The sequence below is a fragment of the Phacochoerus africanus genome, chromosome 8, assembly GCF_016906955.1.
Source record: "Phacochoerus africanus isolate WHEZ1 chromosome 8, ROS_Pafr_v1, whole genome shotgun sequence".
Taxonomy (NCBI): Eukaryota; Metazoa; Chordata; class Mammalia; order Artiodactyla; family Suidae; genus Phacochoerus; species Phacochoerus africanus.
In genome coordinates, this window is record NC_062551.1 from 43,906,644 (window position 1) to 43,930,708 (window position 24,065).

At 40.5% G+C, this 24,065-nt stretch overlaps 1 protein-coding gene across 2 annotated transcripts in view; it reads left to right on the forward strand.

Moving 5' to 3' along the window:
- The window catches only part of LSM14A (LSM14A mRNA processing body assembly factor), a 57,725-nt gene extending 36,052 nt beyond the window's left edge, over positions 1-21,673 (forward strand). Inside the window, exons 5-10 of one of the 2 annotated variants that reach the window (XM_047789667.1) lie at positions 5,299-5,475; positions 5,749-5,814; positions 9,735-9,917; positions 10,023-10,194; positions 11,869-12,100; positions 19,737-21,673. In XM_047789667.1, the coding sequence (XP_047645623.1) occupies positions 5,299-5,475; positions 5,749-5,814; positions 9,735-9,917; positions 10,023-10,194; positions 11,869-12,100; positions 19,737-19,760 (854 nt within the window). In that variant the 3' untranslated portion in view covers positions 19,761-21,673. The remainder of the gene's footprint in view (positions 1-5,298; positions 5,476-5,748; positions 5,815-9,734; positions 9,918-10,022; positions 10,195-11,868; positions 12,101-19,736) is intronic. The other variant, XM_047789668.1, reaches the window with a different exon arrangement.
- The last annotated feature ends 2,392 nt before the right edge of the window (positions 21,674-24,065 follow it).

Below are 24,065 nucleotides of genomic sequence, written 5' to 3' on the forward strand. Positions count from 1 at the left end.
TGAACCCGAAACCTTATTGATACTAGTTGGGTTTGTTACCACTGAGCCACGATGGGAACCCTCTCTAAGTATTAAATTTATAAATGCATGTTTGCCCTTAGCATAGTGCCTGACATGTATAGAACATGCTCAGTAGATGTTAGCTATCTTAATTAGTAGCCAGTATTTATCTTAATATTGAAGCACCAGAAAAGTTCTTATTAAAATCATAAATAAGGATGCTGATTATCATTGCTACTCAGCATTGTCCTGGAATTTTTAGCTATGTCAGGAATACATAGAAAAAAAAGAAATATGAATGTTAGAATTAGCATTTTTTGCCAGTGCTGACTTTCTACTTAGAACTGAGAATTCACTGAAGAAGCCAGAACCAAAAAGGGACTTAAATTAGATAAAGGTAAAATCTAAAGAATATGTACAAAAATTAATAGTTATGCTAAAACCTAACCCACTGACTGTTTATGGAGATAAAAGATGTTCACAATGATGAGAAATAGAAATATTGCCAACTTCTGTGATGAAGGACACAAAATATAATAGAAGGACATGAGTTGCATATAATCAGAGATGTGTATCATATTCCTAAATACAAAGATTGATTATTGGGAAGACTTTACTTCTCAATAAATCTAGATGGAATAGTAAGAGAACCTGATAAAAGATACAGAGGCTGTCTTTAAAATTATGCTTGGAAGTATACCTAGACATATTTTAAGGATAAAAGTAAACTGGAAACTTAATATATGGCATAGATGAACCTTTCCACAGAAAAGAAACTCATGGACTTGGGGAACAGACTTGTGGTTGCCAAGTGGGAGGGGGAGGGAGGGGGAGGGAGTGGGATGGACTAGGAATCTGGAGTTAATAGGTGCAAACTTTTGCCTTTGGAATGGATAAGCAATGAGATCCTGCTGTATAGCACTGGAAACTATACCTACTCACTTATAATGGAGCATGATGGAGGATAATGTAAGAAGAAGAATGTATGTGTGTATGTGTGACTGGATCACTTTGCTGTACAGTGGAAAATGGACAGAACACTGTAAACCAGCTATAATGGAAAAAATTAAAATCACTAAAAAAAAAAGAATAAAAGTAATGAAATAGGGCTTACCACTTAACGAAGTCTATATAACATAGGAGTTCCTGTTGTGCCTCAGTGGAAACGAATCTCACTAGGATCCATGAGGACATAGGTTCAATCCCTGGCATCGCTCAGTGGGTTAAGGATCCGACACTGCCGTGAGCTGTGGTATAGTTCAAAGACGCAGCTTGGATCTGGCATTACTGTGGCTGTGGTATAGGCTAGCGGCTGGAGCTCTGCTTGAACCCCAAGCTTAGGAACCTCCATATGCTGCAGGTGCGGCCCTTAAAAAAAGACCAAAAAAGGAGTTCCCGTCATGGCTCAGTGGTTCCTCATCCGACTAGGAACCATGAGATTTCAGGTTCAATCCCTGGCCTCTCTCAGTGGGTTAAGGATCTGGCATTGCCGTGAGCTGTGTTGTAGGTCGCAAATGCGGCTCCGATTCCGCGTTGCTGTGGCTGTGGTGTAGGCCAGGGGCTGTAGGTCCGATTAGACCCCTAGCCTGGGAACCTCCCTATGCCACAGTTGCAGCCGTAGAAAAGACAAAAAATTTTTTAGGAGACCAAAAAAAAGTATACTTAAAATCAGTGCAGGGGTTCCCATCATGGCTTAGCAGAATTGAGCCCAACTAGTATCCATGAGGATGCAGGTTCGATCCCTGGCCTTGCTCAGTGGGTTAAGGATCCAGCATTGCCACAAGCTATGGTGTAGGTTGCAGACGTGGCTCACATCCATCGTTGCTTTGGCTGTGGTGTAGGCTAGCAACAATAGCTCCGATTCAACCTTAGCCTGGGAACTTCAATATCCCGTAGATGTGGCCCTAAAAATCCAAAAAACAAGTAAATAAAGCAGTGCGGAAATAAATTTAGATACAAATAGAACAAGCATCAGAAACAGATCCAAGTACAATAATTAGTATATGATAAAGATACTCTTTTTAAATTAGTAGGGAAACACTAGCTATCCAATAAATACCGTTGAGAACAGACAACTGCCTGATCATTTGGAGAAATAACTCTAGAATCCTTCCCTCATACTTAAAACTAAAATAAGTTTTAAATAGAAGAAAGAGATATGCTTATATAAATGAGTGGTAAAGAAATCCTGGGGATCTGCATTTTAATTTCACTAAGTAAAATTTCTGAGTTTTACAAAATTTAAAAACCTTAGAGTTCCCGTTGTGGCTCAGCGGGTTAAGGACCCGGTATTGTCTCTGAGGATGCAGGTTTGATCGCTTGCCTCTTTTGGTGGGTTAAGGATCTGGCATTGGTGCAAGCTGCAATGTAGGCGGCAGATGCGTCTCAGATCCAGTGTTGGTGTGGCTGTGGCATAGTCCTCAGCTGCAAGTCCGAATTCAGCCCTGGGCCCAGGAACTTCCATATGCTGCAAGTGCTGCTGTAAAAAAGATTTTAAAAAATAGAGAAAAGCACACTTCCGTGAAGAATTAAAATGAATATTAATCAAATATGTTTATTAAAAAAATCCCTTTTTTGAATCTTGAAACTGGGACTAAACCTCAGATTTCTTCGTTCTTTAACATTGAACTTTTCCATATGTCACAGGTGCGGCTACAAAAATTAAATTAAAACCTAGAATTTTCTTGTAATTGTAATGAAAAAAAATATGAAGATAGCTTAAGGAAGTGTGTTTTTACCATAAAAGAGCTTCTGGGTTTATCCAGATAATATGTCCAGTATCACCTGACCTTCTCTATTTATAACAAAATTGATTTAGTACTATGATTTAGTACTAGACTTTAATTACAAAGGTTTTCAGAATACGCAACAAATGAGTTATTACTTGTTGGGATTGTCCTATCACTTTCAGTTCACTGTAATATTGTAAGTCATAAGATTTTAAAAGCCTTAAGTAAAGTTTTATAAGTTTATAAGGTCATTTAATGAACTATTATAAAATTACCTAAACAACATGCTTTTCAAAAAACTTTACACTTGCTTTATGAATAAATCCCTTTACTCTTTTTTTTTTTGTCTTTTTGTTGTTGTTGTTGCTATTTCTTGGGCCGCTCCCGCGGCATATGGAGGTTTCCAGGCTAGGGGTTGAATTGGAGCTGTAGCCACCGGCCTATGCCAGAGCCACAGCAACTCGGGATCCGAGCCGCATCTGCAACCTACACCACAGCTCACAGCAACGCCGGATCGCCAACCCACTGAGCAAGGGCAGGGACCGAACCCGCAACCTCATGGTTCCTAGTCGGAATCGTTAACCGCTGCGCCATGACGGGAACTCCTGAATAAATCCCTTTATAAGGGGAAAAGTGGTTATAAAATGTTTTCTCACAGGCCAAAACTTGTATAATGCACCATGATTTCCCATTGTAATCAATGGCAGGATAATGGCACAGTAAACATTGGCATTAATGACTGGGAAGGGTGACACACATTTGTAATTGCATACTTTATTTTTTTAATTTTTTTTGTCTTTTCTAGGGTCGCACCCGCAGCATATGGAGGTTCCCAGGCTGGGGTCTAATAAGAGCTGTGGTTGCCAGCCTACTCCAGGGCCACAGCAACGCCAGATCCAAGCCGAATCTGCGACCTACACCACAGCTCACAGCAACAGCGGATCCTTAACCCACTGAGCGAGACTAGGGATCGAATGCACAAGCTCGTGGTTCCTAGTCGGATTTGTTTCCACTGCGCCATGACAGGAACTCCCTGTAATTGCATACTTTAGAAAACCATTTACTTGAGGTATGTTACTTATAAACAGTCCCTGAAGTACCTAGAGCACAACAACCAGTGTGCTGTGAGCACCCACCAGTTCACCAGTTTGTAGACTGTGTAGATACGCACAAGTAGATAGTAATATTTGCAGCCTGTTTGGTTTGGTTTTGTTTTTTACCTAAAATGAGCATAATTTTTTAAAGTAAAACTTATTTTGGTACAGTATCATGGAATATGAGAGCACCCTTATCAGAGATTTACAGCAAACATTAGGGACAAAAAGCCTGATGTGAACACCCAGTGTTACATTCTTCTGTTCAGGCTCTGACCTCATAAAAGGAAAAATGGAATTTGTAAGTACAAAAATCCATATTAAGCAAAAAACCATGCCAAGAGATTCCTCAAATAGCAAAGAATCTGTACGGCTACTGTGTAATCATATGAAGGATTTATTTGTTGCTGGTATTGATGTTAATTACCCAAGCCTCTAAGGTATTGAAGAGCTTTACCTGACTTTCTAGTTCTTTACTTCCTTTATAATAGAAATTTAATAGAGACAGTACTTAGAGAGATAAAGGTATCACCTTAGACGTAGCTTCAGAAGGTATTAAAAAAGTTTTAAACCCCCTGGAAATAATGGCTAAAGTGTCAATGTAATCTTGTGGTTGTGGTTATTGGGAAAAGCCTATGTCTGACCTGCCTACATGATCTTTGATAATATTCCTGGGGAATCTTTTACCAGCAGCAGTTTTTTAAAATAGTTACTTAAGCCTTATTCCACCAGGTAGAATTGCAGACAAAGTTAGTTTTTTGTTTGTTTGGGTGGCTTTTTTGTTTGTTTGTTTTTACTAAATCAAGAGAGCAACCCACTAAAGAAAAACGGTTTTAAACTCTGATCTCATGAGTAGATGGATTCAAATTTGTGCTAAGGAAATTCCCACTGTGGCTCAGTGGATTAAGAACCCAACCAGTATCCAGGAGGATGTGGGTTTGATCCCTGGCCTTGATCACTGGGTTAAGGATCCGACATTGCTACGAGATGCATTGTAGGTAGCACATGTAGCTTGGCTCTGGCATTGCTGTGGCTGAATGTAGGCTGGCAACTGCAGCTCTGATTCAACGCCTAGCCTAGGAACTTCCATATGCCACAGATGCAGCCCTAGCAAAATGAAAAAAAAAAATTGTGCTAAGGATTTGAACTGGTAGAAATAAAACTTTGGACTTGGAGGGGGGGCATCCCACATTATTTTAAAACCCCCAAAGGATAGGGTAGTTTTTGCTTTTTTCTTTTTCTTTTTGCTTTTTAGGGCCATACTTGCGGCATATGGAGGTTCCCAGGCTAGGGGTCGAATTGGAGCTACAGCTGCTGGCCTGAACCACAGCTCACAGCAACGCTGGATCCTTAACCCACTGAGCAAGTGCAGGGATTGAACCCTCATCCTCATGGATTCTGGTCGGGTTTGTTAACCACTGAGCCACAAAGGGAACCCCAAAAGGGTAGTTTCTTATCTTTTGGTTACATTTTAGGTCGTTCAAGCCCTCAGTTAGACCCTTTGAGAAAAAGCCCAACCATGGAACAAGCAGTACAGACCGCCTCGGCCCACTTACCTGCTCCGGCACCTGTTGGGAGAAGGAGCCCTGTATCAACCAGGCCTTTACCATCTACCAGCCAAAAAGCAATAGAGAATCAAGAGCACAGGCGAGGTAGAACTTTAGCTGTTTACTTTATTAATTGACTAATCAACATCTTCCATTCAATTTATTTTCATTAAAAAGATGTACTTTATGTGAATCATCTCAGAAGGTTTAAACTGAACTTGAATGTTCAGTCTTTCAGATTTGACTCAAAATAGTGATGGGATGGAGGTACAGATTTTTGGTTTTGTTCTGGGTTGGTTGGTTTGTTTTTCCATTTCTGACTTTGCAGTTTTTGATTATGTGTCCTGAATTGATTGTCACTTTCTGTATGTTCTATAGCTGAAGTACATAAAGTTTCAAGACCAGAAAGTGAGCAGCTCAGAAATGATAGCAAGAGACAAATAGGTAAGTTGTTACTTGGATCTGAAAGCCATATCCTGTGCTTCTCAGTAGAGAAAAACATTTGAAATGTATGATGCGTGATTACTATAAAAAAAATAAACGGCAAGGGTTGGTGACTGTAAAGGAGTAGCACAGGGGAGTTTCTTGTGGTTACAGAACAGTTCTGTATCTTGATTGTGTGGTAGTTGTATAGATATGTACATATAGCAAAATGTCATAGAACTGTATGAAAAGACATGCCAAAAAATGAGTACATGCAGGAGTTTCCATTGTGGCGCAGTGGGTTAAGAATACAACTGTAGCAGCTTGGGTCACTTTGGAGGTTTGGGTTCAATCCCTGGCCCGGCGCAGTGGGTTAAAGGATCCAATGTTGCCACAGCTATAGGACAGGTTGCAGCTATGGCTCTAATTGAGTTCCTGGCCCAGGAACTTGCATTATGCCACAGGTGCTGCCATTTAAAAAAAAAAAAAAACTGTTAAAAGTCTAAATATGAGATTTGTAGTGTCGTTAATTATATTATGCCAGTGTCCTGGTTTTTCCTGGGTTTTTTATGTGTTTTTGTTTGCTTCGTTTTGGTTGTTTTTGGTTTTTGTTTCTTTTAAATAGTCATACCTTCCCCGGGTGTTCCTGGGCCAGGGATTGAATCTGAGCCATATCTGCAACCTGCACCAAAGTTTCAGCAACACTGGATCCTTTAACCCACTGGGCCAGTCCAGGTATCAAATCCATACTTCCACAGTGACCTGATTTGCTTCAGTCAGATTTTTTTTTTTTAGGCCACACTTGCAGCCTATAGGGGTCCAATCAAAGCTGCAGCTGTAGGCTTATGCCACAGCCATGCCAACACAGGATCCAAGCTGCATCTGTGATCTTTGACACAGCTTTCAGCAACTCTGAGTCTTTAACCCACTTAGTGAGGCCAGGGATTGAACCTGCATCCTCACGGACTATGTTGGATTCTTAACCCCTGCACAGGAACTTCTGGTTTTTTATTTAATAGTTAAAGAAGATGTTACTATTGGAGAGGAAGCTAGATGATGCACACACAAAACCACTCTGTGCTTTTTATTTTTCAAAAGACTTTTTTTTTTGTCTTTTCTAGGGCCGCACCGATGGCACATGGAGGTTCCCAGGCTAGGGATCAAATCGGAGCTGTAGCTTCCAGCCTACGCCAGAGCCACAGCATCTCGGGATCTGAGCCACGTCTGCGACCTACACCACAGCTCACGGCAACACCAAATCCTTAACCCACTGAGCAAGGCCAGGGATTGAACCCACAAGCTCATGGTTCCTAGTCGGATTCATTTCTGCTATGCCGTGACAGGAACCACCCCCACCCCTTTTAAATGGCCGCACTCATGGCATATGGAAGTTCCCAGGCCAGGGACTGAATCTGAGTCATAGCTGTGACCTACGCTGCAGCTGTGGCAACGCCAGTTCCTTTAACCCACTGCACTGGACTGTGAATCAAATCCACACCTCTACAGTGACATGAGCCACTACAGTTAGATTTTCAACCCAATGAACCACAGTGGGGACTCCATCTCTCTCTCGCTCTCTTTTTTTTTTTGTCTCTTTTGTCTTTTCTAGGACCATATCTGCAGCACATTGAAGTTCCCAAGCTAGGGGTCTAATCGGAGCTGTAGCTGCCGGCCTACACCACAGCCAGAGCAAAGCAGGATCCGAGCCGCATCTGCAATCTACACCACAGCTCACAGCAACGCCTGATCCTTAACCCACTGAGCAAAGCCAGGGATCAAACCCGCAACCTCATGGTTTCTAGTCTGATTTGTTAACCACTGAGCCATGACGGGAACTCCTATTTTAAAAGACTTTTTGAAAAATACATCATTACATGTTCGGAATAAACCCTACCTGATGGTGGGTGGTGGTGGTGTTTTTTGTTTGTTTGTTTTTTGTTTTTTGGGTTTTTGTTTTGTTTTGTTTTTTGCTTTTTAGGGCCATACTTGTGGTATATGGAGGTTCCCAGGCTAGGGGTCTAATTGGAGCTACAGCTGCTGCCCTATGCCACAACAACATGGAATCCTAGCTGCATCTGTGACCTACACCACAGCTCACAGCAAAACCTGATAACCAACCTGCTAATTGAGGCCAGGGATCGAACCCGCATCCCCTTGGATACTAGTCGTCCTCATTTCCGCTGCACCACAATGGGAACGCCTTACGTTTTTTTATATGTTCTGTATACCATAGTATACAGAGTTTTGGGGTCGATTTTACTATATTTCACTTTTTTTAATTTGGAAAAAGAAAGAACCCCTCTCTCAAGATAAAATAACTGGAGTTCCCGTTGTGGCACAGCGGAAACGAATCTGACTAGTAACCATGAGGTTGCAGATTCGATCCCTAGCCTCATTCAGTGGATTAAGGGTCTGGCATTCCTGTGGCTGTGGTGTAAGCCAGCAGCTGTAGCCCCAATTGGACCCCTAGCCTGGGAACCTCCATATGCCACACCTGCAGCCCTAAAATAAATAAATAAATAAATAAATAAATGCCATCTTCCATAATCCAAAAAATCATATAAAATAAATAAAAGTAGATGTCACTGCCCTTCAGAATTTAAGACAGAAATATCGTGCTTTCTGTGCTGCACTTTCTGGCTTGTGGCCAAGACATTTTCAGTAGTAGAGTTGAATATCTAAACATGCTTATCTAGAGTTAAGTGTGTGGATACGCTGCTGTGGGTTTTTATGGTTTGTTTTCTCAAACTTGGACAGTTTGCCAAATTTCAGTGTACAGTGAGCACAAACCTGTTTATTTGTAGTCACTTTGGATCTTTGTCAGTATGTGTTAAACATTTCACAGAATTCTAATCATTGAGTTCATACTTTTTTATGCTTTGTATTTTTCTGTGAACTCACATCAAATACTATTCCGTTTCTGTTCTATTTTTTCTTAACTATTTGTATACCTCTTGTGTTGTATATTTGTGTTCTCAAATTTATTTTATTTTATTTTATTTTATTTTATTTTATTTGTCTTTTTGCTATTTCTTGGGCCGCTCCCATGGCATATGGAGGTTCCCAGGCTAGGGGTTGAATCGGAGCTGTAGCCACCGGCCTACACCAGAGCCACAGCAACGCAGATCCGAGCCTCGTCTGCAACCTACACCACAGTTCACGGCAACGCCGGATCGTTAACCCACTGAGCAAGGGCAGGGATCGAACCCGCAACGTCATGGTTCCTAGTCGGATTTGTTAACCACTACGCCACGACAGGAACTCCTGTGTTCTCAAATTTTCAGTGTAATTAATACTATTTTGGTATTGCTTTATCATACCTCGAAAGCCTCATTATTGAATTAAATTGTTAGAGAAAGAATAGATACAGGACAACTTGAATAATATGGCACCATATTATGGAGGAAGACAGTAAAGGTGAAGCAGGAAGTGGTTGGATTGGTTGAGACCTGGTACTTCTTATCTTTTGTGTTATCTTTCACTTTGTACTGAGTAGTGTTCATTTATTTTTCCCACTTAAATCTTCAGTCCTGTGATCCTTTCCATAGAAGTCTTACTAAATTTTGAGGACCCACCATATGTTTGGCACTTTGTTGGTATTAGGGATATAGCAGAACAAAGCTCCCTGCCCTCGAGGAGTACATAGTAATTTAGTACAGAAGTGTCCCAAGTTGTTTGATTGTACACTCTCTATCAGTAGCATATGAGTGTAGACCCCATCAATATAAATTTCATGTGTGCCATTTATAAATTGCATGCATATTCTTCTCTCTTTTGTATTAAGTATTTGTCAAACTTCATTTCTTTTTTATATAAAAAATACAAGTATAGCAATGTATATAGAAACTTGTAATAAGCATTTCTGTCATTAACCATTTACTGTAAAAACCACAATAATAGCTTCTGCTCTAAACCAGCTCATTCTTTCTTTATTAATATAGTTCCAGGTGCTCCTTCAGCTCCAAGGAGAGGGCGTGGAGGTCATCGAGGTGGCAGAGGAAGATTTGGTATTCGACGAGATGGTCCAATGAAATTTGAGAAAGACTTTGACTTTGAAAGTGCGAACGCACAATTTAACAAGGAGGAAATCGACAGAGAGTTTCATAATAAACTTAAATTGAAAGGTGGGTTTTTATTTTTCTACTCAGGAAATACTCTTATTTGACTTGTGAATTATGGATATTTAGTACAAGTCTTGACTTTTATGGTATGTGTTTGTCTTTCATTAGAAGATAAACTTGAGAAACAAGAGAAGCCTGTAAATGGTGAAGATAAAGGAGACTCAGGAGTTGATACCCAAAACAGTGAAGGAAATGCAGATGAAGAAGACCCACTTGGACCTAACTGTTATTATGATAAAACTAAATCCTTCTTTGATAATATTTCTTGTGATGATAATAGGTACAGTCTTTTAAGCTGCTCCTATGCTCTGAGGAGGTTGAAGTATGAAATGATGTCTTATAAATTCACACAGTTTTTTGGGTTTTTTTTAATTCACAAAGTTTAATGAATACTTTAAAATATATTTAATGACTACACTTTTTAATGTTTTATTTTGCTAGAAGAAAATAATCTTTACTAAAAAAAAATTTTTTAGCTACACCCACAACATGTAGAAGTTCCTGGGCCAGGGATTGATCCACACTACAGTTGTGGCCTGTGCCACAGCTGCGGCAACGATCCTTAACCCACAAGGCTTCCTGTACTAAAATTTTATTTATTTATTTATTTATTTTTGCCTTTTTGCTCTTTCTTTGGGCCGCTCCCGTGGCATATGGAAGTTCCCAGGCTAGGGGTCGAATGAGAACTATAGCCCCTGGCCTACGCCAGAGCCACAGCAACACGGGATCCGAGCTGCATCTGCAACCTACATACACCACAGCTCACGGCAACGCCGCATCATTAACCCACTGAGCAAGGGCAGGGTCTGAACCCGCAACCTCATGGTTCCTAGTCGGATTCGTTAACCACTGCACCACGACGGGAACTTCTGTACTAAAATTTTAAATGATATTATTCTCAGAAAGAAGTGATCATATACTTTTTTTTGTTTGGGGATGTCACATTTGAAAATTAGTAATTAAAATAGAAGCACTTATCTAACATCTAAATGCTTTTTACTTTACCCCTCTACAGTGTAGTTCAGATGAAATTTTCTGATTTAGTAAAACTCTGCTATATTGCAATAAATGTGGATTCAGAAAATTGGTTAAGGGACCCAGCAAATAAGTTTCTACTGACCTATCCAGATTGTCTTTCTGGCTGCAGTTTGGTGCCACCTGGTGGCAGTTTTCTACTTCACTTTAAATAATGGATGAGAATGGAGGTGTTCCCGTCATGGCACAGCAGAAACAAATTCAACTAGGAACCATGAGGTTGCAGGTTCCATTCCTGGCCTCACTCAGTGGGTTAAGGATCCAGCGTTGCCAGGAGCTATGGTGTAGGTTGCAGAGACGGCTCATATCCTATATTGCTGTGACTGTTGCATAGGCCAGCAGCTGTAGCTCCGATTAGACCCCTAGCCTGGGACCCTCCATATGCCACGGGTACAGCCCTAAAAAGCAAAAAAAAAACAATAATGATGATGATGATGATGATGGATGGGAATGATTCTGAATCCTCTTTTTGTCTGGGCTCTAGGGCAACAATTCAGACACTTGTTTAGGAGTCAAGTCTAGAGACTGGGCTGGGAGCATATTAGGAACTTAAGGACCTATCTGCCTTCACCTCACTTCCTGAGACAGGATTTCTTTTTCTGGCTTTGCCCTTTCTTCCTCTGGAACTGATTGGAGGATAGAGTCAATTGCCTATCCCATGGTATCTGAATTCCCTTATATTAGAGCTCTTGTCAATTTCTTTGTAAACTGCATTTGAAGAAACCTAATATTGGTCATTTTCACATGAAGTTTAACAGAATATTGTGGCCATATTGCCGTGAACAGCTTGTAATGACTTAGATAAAGTGCTTATTTTTATTGGATCCTTAGGACTTACTTAGCCTTAATTTGGGAATTATTACTACATAGTTTTTTGCTGGGGATTGTTCTTTAAAACAAGTATCTATTCTTATTATAGAGAACGGAGACCAACCTGGGCTGAAGAACGAAGATTAAATGCAGAAACATTTGGAATCCCACTTCGTCCAAACCGTGGCCGTGGAGGGTACAGAGGCAGAGGAGGTCTTGGTTTCCGTGGTGGCCGAGGGCGTGGTGGTGGCCGAGGTGGTACCTTTACCACCCCTCGAGGATTTCGTGGTGGATTCAGAGGAGGTCGTGGGGGCAGGGAATTTGCAGATTTTGAATATAGGGTAAGTATTATTACATGTTTTGGGATTGCCTTGCAGTTCTGTGAAACTCAAAATGTTTAACTTTTATCTGCTTTGGGTAAATATCTTTAGGGTGTTTGTATAACACATTTTGACTTTTCAGTGGAGGCTGTACCTAATTAGGATATTTATATGTAACTTTAAGAAGCAGTAACTTGGCTAATGAATCTGTATTTTTACACTATTTTCAGTTGGAAGAAATAAGAGAAATATGATACTCTTTTTTGTCTTTCTGTTATAGAAACATAGTTTCAGGTTTCACGGACTGGTAAAATTTCTTCCAGAAAATTATGAGAGACTGACTTAGGGTTATTTCTTTTTTTATTTCTTTTCTTTAAAATAATTTTTTTGTCCTTGTTGGAGGCACAGGGGAGATCATGAAAAGACATCATATAAGAAAGAAACAGGAGTTCCCGTCGTGGTGCAGTTGTTAACGAATCCGACTAGGAACCATGAGGTTGCGGGTTCGGTCCCTGCCCTTGCTCAGTGGGTTGATGATCCGGCGTTGCCGTGAGCTGTGGTGTAGGTTGCAGACGTGGCTCGGATCCCGCGTTGCTGTGGCTCTGGCGTAGGCCGGTGGCTACAGCTCCAATTCAACCCCTAGCCTGGGAACCTCCATATGCCGCGGGAGTGGCCCAAGAAATAGCAACAACAACAACAACAAAAGACAAAAGACAAAAAAAAAAGAAAGAAACAGTTCCCATCATGGCGTAGCAGAAACAAATCTGACTAGGAGCCATGAGGTTTCGGGTTCGATCCCTGGCCTTGCTCAGTGGGTTAAGGATCCGGCATTGCTGTGAGCTGTCATGTAGGTCGAAAACTCAGCTTGGATCTGGCGTTGCTGTGGCTGTAGTATAGGCTGATAGCAACAGCTCCGATTCAACCCCTAGCCTGGGAACCTCCATATACCACAAGTGCGGACCTAAAAAAGACAAAAAAGAAAGAGAAAGGACCATATTATATCACCTGTATTTCATGTTATAAGATATACTTTAACACCAAAGAATCTAGGAAGAACATACTCCGGAATGGAAGGCAGGCCTACATATTTAGGAGTTCCCATTGTGGTGCAGGGGGTTAATGATCTGGCTCATCTCTGTAGCATTGTTGGTTCACTTCCCAGCCTGGCATAGGAGCCATCGTTGCCACACCTATGGCATAGGTCACAGGGGTAGGGGGAAAAACCCTATACATTTAACAGCAGCTAACATTTATATAATATTTTATACATACAAATGAGGAAATAGGTACAGAGATATTAACTTGCCCCGGATCAGCTAGTACGTGGATGGTGCTAGGTCTTGAACATAGTAATTTTGTTCCTGAGTCAGTACTCTTAATTTAGTTATGTGGGAAACTAACTTTTTCCCTGGTTTTCTTTTTTTTTGTTTGTTTTGGTCTTTTTAGAGGCTCACTCACAGCATGTGGAAGTACCCAGGCTAGAGATCGAATCGGAGCTGCAGCCACCAGCTTACACCACAGCCACAGCAATGCCAGATCCAAGCCATGTCTGCAACCTGCACCACAGCTCACGGCAACGCTGGATCCTTAAACCACTGAGCGAGGTCGGGGATCGAACCCACATCCTCATGGATACTAGTCGGGTTTGTTATTGCTAAGCCACGGCAGGAACTCCCGTGGTTTTCTTATTTTTATCATGTTCTTGAAAATATCATGTTGGCATTTGAGAACTGCTGCCAGAAAATTCTATAGGTCTGTTTGTATGTATAATTTATTTAAAGGGGTCTATAAATTAAGTCAGTGTTATTGTCCAAGTTTATTGATTTTAGAGATAGTGGAGAGGAAGTTATATCATCAAAGAAAGGGTTAGAGTTCCCTGGTGACCTAGTGGGTTAAGGATCCAGTATTGTCACTGCTGTTGTGCAGGTTCGATCCCTGGCCTAGGGATTTTTGCATGCTGCGGGCACAACCAAAAAATTAAAAAGAAGAAGAAAGAAAGGATCAAATCCTGTAATAAAGAAATCTGCTAGGATTTGCAAAGGGTAATTGGAAACAAAAAGACCTGCTAGCAGGAATTTCATTATTCAGTATTTAAAATGGGCCATTGGGAGTTCCCTGGTGGCCTAGCAATTAAGGATTCATCACTGTCTCTGCTGTGGCTCAGGTCTCTGCTGTTGCACAAGTTTGGTCCCTGGCCTGGGAACTTCTGCATGCTGCAGGTGCAGTCAAAAAACTAGCCATTGTTGAGCTTCCTCTTGAAGGTTCAGTGTTAGTGGTTTTTGAGTCTGTTAGGGGTTTTTTTGGGTTTTGTTTTTATTTTTTGCTTTGTAGGGCCACATCTGCTGCATATGGAGGTTCCCAGGCTAGGGGTAGAATCAAGCTGCAGCTGCCAGCCTACACCACAGCAACACCAGATCCAAGCCGAGTCTGCAGCCTACATCACAGCTCATGGCAACGCCAGATCCTTGACCCACTGAATGAGGCCAGTGACTGAACCTGCAACCTCGTAGTTCCTAGTCCGATTTGTTCCCTCTGCGCCACAATGGGAACTCCTGTTCTCTTAGTTTTGATGCCTTTGAGTCATCACAGCCAAGACTGCCGAAAATTAGCCTCAAGTTGTTAGCTTATGCTATCAACCATGGTAGATGTAGCCTGGTGTAGCTGCAGGATTTCTGAGTTGCAAAATGGCCATTCCAACTGGGAAACTATGTCTTAGTATGGAACTACTCTTACTTTCCACTATTATTCCTCTTGAGGTTGCCAGTAACCTTTTCTTATGGAATTCAGTAGCCTTTTCACAAATATTTGCCTTAACTTCTCTGCAGTAATGGACCCTATAACCACCTGCCCAGCTTAGAGTCTTTCTTCCCTGGTTTTTTAAATTTTTTTTTCCTTTATGAAGATAACACATGTTCCTCAACACAGCATATAAGGTGCTTCATGACCTGCCTGCTTCTCCAGGTCAGAAGTCTAGTACTTGGCTCTAGTCATTGTTGCCACTAGGACTGCCCTTTTCTTCATTAGTTTTACTATACATATGTGGGCCTCCTTGCTCTTGTTTGGTGCCAAGCTTATTCCAATCTCAGGACCTTTTTACCTACCCTGCAGTGTTCAGTTTGCTCCATCTTGCCTGTAAACCTGTTCATGTTGGCACTCATGAGCTCTCTTTCCCACTTCCTCCTCTCCTCCCCTTTCTTACCTTGTCTGTTCATAGTTTCTAATCAGTTTTTCAGCTCAGATCTTGTATGCTTTCAACTACATTTCTCTATATCTACCTATATTGTGCCCTGTGGTCAACTTAATCTTCCTCAGAATGACCTCATCATCTCATTTTCCCATCATCTCAGTTTGGTGTTCTTTTTGTCTCCCAGGCAGTGGAGGTATTTATGATCATGGTCCATTTCCACATCACCATATTCATTCCTTTGAGATGTTTCTGTCAGCTACCATGATAACCCACTGATTGGTCTTCAGACCTTCTTTACCTCACTTTAGGCATATCAGCTACCTGTTGAAGAACCTATGGCAACTCCTTGTTAAAGACCACATTGAATCAACATGGTTTGAGAAAAAGTATGTTTAAATTAGACCTTGATCCTGGTGAGAATTTTAGTAATTTTTGCTAGTATGACTTCATTTGAGTTGTTAAACCTTTCAGACCCTCAGTCTTGACATTTGTAGATAGAGTTTCACAGTTTTATTTAAGATACACCTTTTAAAGTTCATTAAAGTCTCAAAGTATCTGAGAGGTGTGACCTCCTGGCCAAACCATAAACCTTTTCTGTTGGTATCCCTTCTAGGGGCTGAGAACTTACTCTTCCTAAAAGCATCCATCCCACCCTAAGGATAACTCTCAGTATTAAGATTTCAAAGACATGTACATGTCTTTTCCCTCTATCTTCAACCTATTTAAATCTACCCTTGTCTGATTTTTCAGATATTTGAAAAAATAGCTGTCATGTTGTCTATAAGACTGGACTGTTACTTTCCGTTTCTGAACAGTCATCAATAAACCTTTGAGTAACAACTGTGTACATAGTATGTGCACTTATTATTGCAAACCTTTTTTGAGACCATGTCTCACTGTTCAGCCGTTTTGAGCCTTTTGGTGAAACTCCTATCATATGTATTGCAGAACTAGAATGCTTTGTAGAGGTTGACTGCATGAGTCTTTACCCACACTAATATATCCCAGCCTCTCCTTGAATGCTTCAAGGAGTGATAATTGACTGGACCTTGATGGTTAGGAGGTTCTAACGTGACATTGCACTGTCTGCTCTTTTTAATCTGTGAGGGTCCCACTTGATGTATCCAGCCCCATATCTTATCACCCTTCAACCTATTTGACCGAGCAACTTGACTCATGGTCATCTCTTAAACACACTGCTTGATTCCAGCTCTAACCTTATCATTGACCAAACATATCAGGGTTCTTCACATATGCCAAGCTCTGTGCTGGACATTGGTAACAAAACACATGCAGACCCAGCTTTCTTGGTGTTTATAGTCCAGAAGGGAGTCAGACACAGCTAGAAGTCAGGGACTTCCTTTCAGTCTTGCCCACGGTTTGCTCTATCCTTAGAAACTTCTTTTCCTTCCTCCACTTTCTTTTCTGAACTCCTGTGTTATCTGCTTTCATCAGCACACATTCTAAATATACTCATATTCTGTATTTCATGTGTTTTGTTCTGCATCACCAACTAGATGGGAGCCTTTGGCATTAATGCATATTTTCTTTCCACCAGAACACCTGTCTCAGCATGGAGCATAGTGGACTTGAAGTAAATACTTAGTGTGATGATTAGGAATAAGTTATTTCGGCCTTCGGTAAGGTCAAATGAAGGTCCATCAGTGTGGCTGGCTATTGATTGTCTATTCCAGAGTTGAATGATCCTTCTGTCTGCCACTAGATCCCTGAATTTCTCAACAGCCTGTGCCTTCTAAATCATACCATCTGGCACCTTTAAAGGTAGAAATTAGTGAGTGACCCCAATTACATAAAGGAGATTTACCTTCAAGGTTTAAACTCATTTCTGAGACAGCTAATACTTCTTAGAGATGGAGGGCCATGGTATTTGCAGCAGCCTTCATGTAAGGGGTTAACTTTGTTTTTTATGCTTTATTGGCATGAACATTATAAGCAGACCTGGTTGTTTAATGAAATCATGGTTAAAGATGGGACCATAGTTGTTTTTTTTTTTAAGAACTCTTTAGAAATATCTGTCAACTAGAACCCCTCTCCCAGTAGAAACCAAGGACCCGGAAGAGTTAAATCTCTTGATCTAGGTACAAGCGAAAACTTACTCTTTGACTTCTGGCCAAGTTTTCCTTAAGGATAATGGTAGAAACATAAACTTGTGGTGAGTTTGGTCCTGTGGTGCTTTTTTCTTTCTTTTTCGGGGGCTGGGAGATCAGGCTAGGGATAACAAGAATGTAGCTTGGTCCTCTTTCATGTGCTGCAGCTAAGGAGATTAAACCACCATGGTGGGTGAGACAGATTGCCTTCCATTTGTGTCTGTGTTTCCTCAGAGAAGGTCCAAAAACAGCAGGGTGTCTGAAATGCTCAGCATGGAACTCCCTCCATTTACCCTTGTATTTTCTCCTTCTTGCTACCTTTCTGTCACCCCCTCGTCCTCCTTTCTCTCCCTCTTTCCCTCTCTTTCTTGCTTTTTTTTTTTAATACCTTTCACAAAACCATAGCTTTTCAACCCTAAAAGATCTGGATTGATCATACAGCTTCCTGAAAGATTAAAAAAAAAAAAAAATGGAGCATGTAAGGATTGGCATTGGTCAGGAACAGTAGGATCGTTTTTAGCTGATTTCTTTCTGCACCAACTTACACCATGCTGTTTGTATTCTAATTTAATAACATTGTACAAATGGTTTGGTGTTCTGTCTATACACAGGTAAAGGTAAGTTTTTAACATAGGAAGTGTATTTCTAACAGTCTGGATGAGAATCAGCATTAAAAATCAGGTATATAGAGTTCTCACTGTGGCTCAGCGGGTTACAGACCCGACTAGTATCAGTAAGGATGCGGGTTCAATCCCTGGCCTTGCTCAGTGGGTTTAAAAAAAAAAAAATCAGGTATGTGGTTAGCAGCTAGACCTGAGGGAAATAGAAGCCCTTGGCTCTGATGCTGTGTACAGGCCTTTAGTTTAGGATTAATCTCACTGGTAAAAGCTAGAGGCTTCTTGAGATTTTTATTGCTTTCTCCCTGGTTACTTTTTTTTTTCTTTTTGCCTTTTCTAGAGCCGCTCCTGCAGCATATGGAGGTTCCCAGGCTAGGGGTCTAATTGGAGCTGTAGCCACCGGCCTACGCCAGAGCCACAGCAATGCGGGATCTGAGCCACGTCTGTGACCTACACCACAGCTCACGGCAATGCCGGATTGTTAACCCACCGAGCAAGGGCAGGGATCGAACCCTCAACCTCATGGTTCCTAGTCGGATTCGTTAACCACTGCGCCACGACGGGAACTCCTCCCTGGTTACTTTTTAAAAATTTCCTGAAATTCCCTTATGGCTCAGTGGATTAAGGATCCAGCATTGACACTGCAGTGATTCTGGTTACTGCAGTGTTGCAGATTAAATGCAGCCCAAAAAATAAAATATCTTTTTCTGTTTTTTTCTTTTGCTTTTTGGGGCCACACATGGTGGCATATGAAAGTTCCCAGCCTAGGGGTTGAATCTGAGCTGCAGCTGCCAGCCACAGCCAGAGCAACACTGGATTTGAGCCATGTCTACGACATATACCACAGCTCATGGCAATGCCAGATCCTTAATCCACTGAGCAAGGCCAGGAATCAAATCCACATCCGCATGGATACTAATTGGGTCCATGACTCACTGAGCCATAATGGGAACTACAAAATAAAATAGCCTTTTAAAATGAATTTCCAGACAGTTGCCTTCTCCTGACATAAAACTTTGGAGAAAAATGTTATTTTACTGTCTAGATATTTTATTACTTAGTAAAAACATCAGACTTGGAGATTTTATTAATGTTCTTCCAGGAGTTCCCTTTGTGTCTCAGTGGCAGCAAACCCAAGTAGTAACCATGAGGACATGGGTTCAATCCCTGGCTTCACTCAGTGGGTTAAGGATCTGGTGTTGCTGTGAGCTGTAGTGTAAGTCCCAGACACCACTCAGATCCCACGTTGCTGTGACTGTGGTGTAGGCTGGCAGCTACAGCTCTGACTGAACCGCTCACCTGGGAACTTCCATGTGCCATGGGTGTGGCCCCAAAGAGACAAAAAATCTTCCAAAATTTTGTCAGTTTTATTTAATGAGGTTGACTTCTGTGTTAAAGGCTTGATTAAGTTCTATCATTATTTCTAAAAATTATTAGGACAGCAACCAAAAATAGTAGGATGTGCCTGTATCTTAGCAGGAAGCCTTTTTGCTAGAACAAGCCCACAACACCACTGCTTTAACTTCTACTAAGTGAAAAGTACAGTTAACAAATAATAAGCTACTGTTAGGTGTGTAAGTTATAAAAGTGTTTCCTGGAGATCAGTGAAACAATTTATACATGAAAGTGAGAGGAGGATATACTTTAAAATAATACAAAATACACTTAAGCAAATTAGAAAGAGATACTAATTACTAAGAAACCAATAGTTTGAAACATGAGCTAATTTTTTTTTTCTTTTTTAGAAAGACAACAAAGTTGCTGCATAGTCTACAAACAAGTCTTTGAGAATAGATGGATTTCTAGCTCTTCATGGTCTCCTGAGAATTGGTTTTAGTCTTTGCGAAGAATGAAGAAGTGAATTTGCTGTATATTTGTCACCAGCACTGGGTTTTTGTTTGTTTGATGTTTTTCTGCTTAATTTCAAAGATACAATGCTATTACTTTTGGGGGGGAAGGCTCTTGAAAAAATGAGCATTCAGTATATTTGGAATAGCAGGTTAAGTAACTTCTTACATATAGTTAAACTAAAGCAGTACTCCAGTGGGACTATAAGTATTTTTTCATCACTGAAAGGATTTTTCTTATCACTAAATTTTATTTGGCAATTATTGCAAGTTGCCTGCAGTTAGGGCCCTGATACTGTGTTTTGAGCCACAGAAGGTTTTGTGTGTGTGCGTGGATGTCTGTGTCTGTCTTGTCTATATCTTTTTCTTTCTCTCTTTCTCTCTTTACTTTTTGGAAATCCTGTCATATCCCTTTTGTAGTTGCTTATTTTGTCAATTAATTAGGGTGCTGGATGGTGGAGAATTTTGTCAGTCAACTATGTACACACAGTAAATACTGTTTCTTAGGCAAAGGTAACTTTTTTATATAGTTGTAAAATTCCATTATATTCCATTGCCAAAGAAACATTAAGAACTTTGTATAGCTGTATAAAAAGCAACTAATTTTTTAAAGAATAAACATTTTAAAGTCAGCAAACATACTGTGTCCTTGCAGAAGTTGATGTGCTGAGGAGCAGAACAATGGGTGGGTCTTTTTTTCAAAGCTTTCCAGGCTTAAGATTGTTGATTTTGATTTTTTTGTTTTTAATATTTGGAACATAAATGAAGATTTGATACATTCTTCCATTATCTAAAAAGGATAAATTACTCATGCTTATTGTAAGAACTTTATTTTGTAGCAAATGGCATATCACAGGATTTATCCAAATAATAGATATTTTCAGTATACAAATGTAAATAATCATAGATAAGAATGTACTTAGCTGTATTTTCAAATAAGTACTTTTCCTTCTTTTTTTAAGACAATAAAACTAGGTGTCAATTAACCTGTTCTTCCTAATATGCCTGGAATTTTGTTGTGATACCTTGACTCATCCCATTATATTTCAGGATTCAGAGTGTTAGAAATTATTTTAGCAACATATAAGATATCATAACACTGGTCTTTAGGCCTGTGACCCACAAATGACTCAGTATAGAGTTCATTGCTAATTATAAATTGCAAGTAAATCTTTTTGATATTTTAAGCTATAGTGGAAAAAAAATCTGGCCGTTTTGTGTTTTTATGAAGGCCATGGAATAAAGGGATCCAAAGATTTAAACATTTTTATCTATTTTGATTTTTGTTAACTTTCTCCTTAAAATATTCAGTAGTGATAAAGATATGAAAAACTCCACTATAGGAGAATTGGAGTATTTAAAGGCGCTTGATATTTTTAATTTAATTTTATATCTTTTGTATAGCTCTAAAGGAAAATGTTTTGTAATTTGGTTTCATTATTAAGGTCTAGTACTTGACAGCCATAGTTTAGATAATATTGTTTAATACTGTTTGCTTGCATGCTAACAACAAAATCTTTTGGAGGACCCACAAATCATGATATTGAACACATTTCTGAGGCATTCTGAACATCAAGTTCTATGGCAATACCTGTGTAAACTGTTTGAGATGTCCCAGGCTGATTTGAAGAAGAAAAACTGTAAATACTAGTTTCTACATGCTCTGAAACTATGAATTCATGCATTTTCCAAGCCCTCTGGGTCAATAACTAGGGCATTTGGTGCCCCAATAATAACTGGCAGCATGGCATACCTGCAGTGCACCTTACAATATTAAAGCAAGGTTTTTATTCTAAGACAGAATAAAACTGTTCAATAAAAAAATGTTCGTCAAAGTTCTTTCTCTTTAAACAGTAATATTCTCTTAGAAACATAGTGAAAGGCATCTTGAACATGTAAGGGTGAAATTATGTTCATGTTTATATTTCCTAAAATAGCTGAATTAGTTTACTTTTTTCCTAGGATATGTGTATTGTTGTAGATGTTTAGATAAAGCTAGAAACTCTTTCTTCCCCTCCTAGAGTGCACACAGCTCCTGAGTAACAATCTATAACATGAGGAGACTAAGCCAACCAGGCACAAGCCAAGCTGGAAAGCTCTGACTAGAATGTACCTTCTGTGGCAGACATGTGCAAAAGAGGAGAGGGAAGGGCTGATTCCTCCTAAACTGTCTTTCGATAGAGCATTTCTCCCTCCAAAATCATGACTTAATGTGAGGGCTAGGGAGAGAGGTCAGAAAGTTAATTCAGCTCAGTAGCTGTTAATTAGGGGTGAACTGACATCCAGGGAGCCTTTAGGAAAGTGAAAGCAAGTCTTTTGGTTGTCACAGTGACTCAGGACCACCACTGGCATTTAAGAGTAAGGGCTGGGGTGCTAAAAGTTCTGTGCTATGCTGGGTAGTGCAACATAATCAGTTATCCAGCCTAGGGTGCCACAGTGGCCTTTCCACTTCTAATGTACAAATTCCCATGCCTCATACCTGGAGAGTCTGATTCTGAAGTTCTGCAGTGGAGCCTGAGAATCTGTAATTCCCACAAGTAGTTGTGATCAACCAGGTTTAGAAAGCCACTTTTAAAACATCACAGCTGGCTCATCTAATCTAGTCTCCTCTTTTTAAGGGCCTTGGTTGATGTTTCCACATGGGACTACTTCATCATTTTCCAATCCTTCCAAATCCAGTATATCTAGGTTGTGACTCAGGAAAAAGGAGTAGGAAAGGACTAAATGGAAGAGGGGGTGCATTTCTGCATGATACGAATCTAGGGGGAAATAGATTGAGACTCAAGTTTCTCCTAGAGTTTGGCTGCTTTGAGTACTAAAACTCAGTTCCTGGAATTCCCATCATGGCACAGTGGTTAATGAATCCGACTAGGAACCATGAGGTTGCGGGTTCGATCCCTGGCCTCGCTCAGTGGGTTAAGGATCCGGTGTTGCTGTGAGCTGTGGTGTAGGTTGCAGACGCAGCTCGGATCCCGAGTTGCTGTGGCTCTGGCATAGGCCGGTGGTACAGCTCCGATTAGACCCCTAGCCTGGGAACCTCCATATCAAGAAAAGGCAAAAAGACTAAAATAAAAAAATAAAACTCAGTTCCTAGCATATAGGAAATGGCTATGTATTGTTTCTGTGTCTCATTTTTTACACGGCTTTTGTCCTTGTCTCTCTGGATTGGCTCCCTGAAAGAAAAGCTGCTCTTTCTGCAAAGCCCTGTGGTAACAGCTCAGTCTGTTCAATTAGTTCAGAGACTATAAGCTGGTTTAAACAGTGACAATTAGTTCAGAGACTATAAGCTGGTTTAAACAGTGACAGTGGGCAGGGCGTCACAGTATCAAGTAATGAAAGTGATCCCTTAAAGGAACTCAGATGTCACCAATTTGCTTAGTCTACCTGTTTGGACTGTTTTTAAAAGGTATCAAGTGTTAGTACAATTGAAATCAAAATGAGAGAAGTAGCACCATTAATCTCTGAATATGGGGATTTAATGGGGATTTGCTCAGAGCAGGCTGCCTTAGCTACTCCCAAGACAGAGGCACTGGGACAACTTCTTGGAGTAGGAGTGAGGGAAGTAATGGAGAGTGCAGCTTTGAGCAGCAGAGACTTGGAGGTCAGCAGCAGCCAGTAAGCCAGCTAGTGTGTACACCGGTAACATAAAGATACAGGTCCTTTGAACTGTTTTTGTTGGGTAACCCCAACCCCTTGCAGTGACACACATGTTCTTACCCTGTTTTTTAGAGCCAAGGTTAGTAAAAGCAAGTTTGTGGTTTTTCAGACACTTACAAATCTGGCTCCAGGAGCATGTGATGAGACTATGAATCTAATTTGGTTTCTGTTCTTTGTAATGGTGCTGAGCTCTGAGCCAGTGGTATGGGTGTCCTTTAAATTCCAGCTCAGTTCATATTTAAAGGACTCAGCTGACGTAAAAATGTTTTCAGGTTTAGCTGATAAGTGTATTAATAAACCAGAATCTGATTCTAGTTTATAGTGAATGTTGATTTTAGGGAAATGCTTTAAAATGAACTGATTTCCATTTGTGGTTTATAAAAAACAAAGTAGCTCTGTGAGGCCAAAGCATACTTCAGTAATAAGGCTTTCTTAGAGTGACTTATAGTTTAGGTGCACAGAAACAACTGTGAGCAGCCAGCAAGGAGCTCATCACCCAGAAAAGTCTTGTCTCCAAATGAAAAAATGGTCTGGAATGGAAGGGGGAAAAGGCAAAGAATGCCAGTTTTG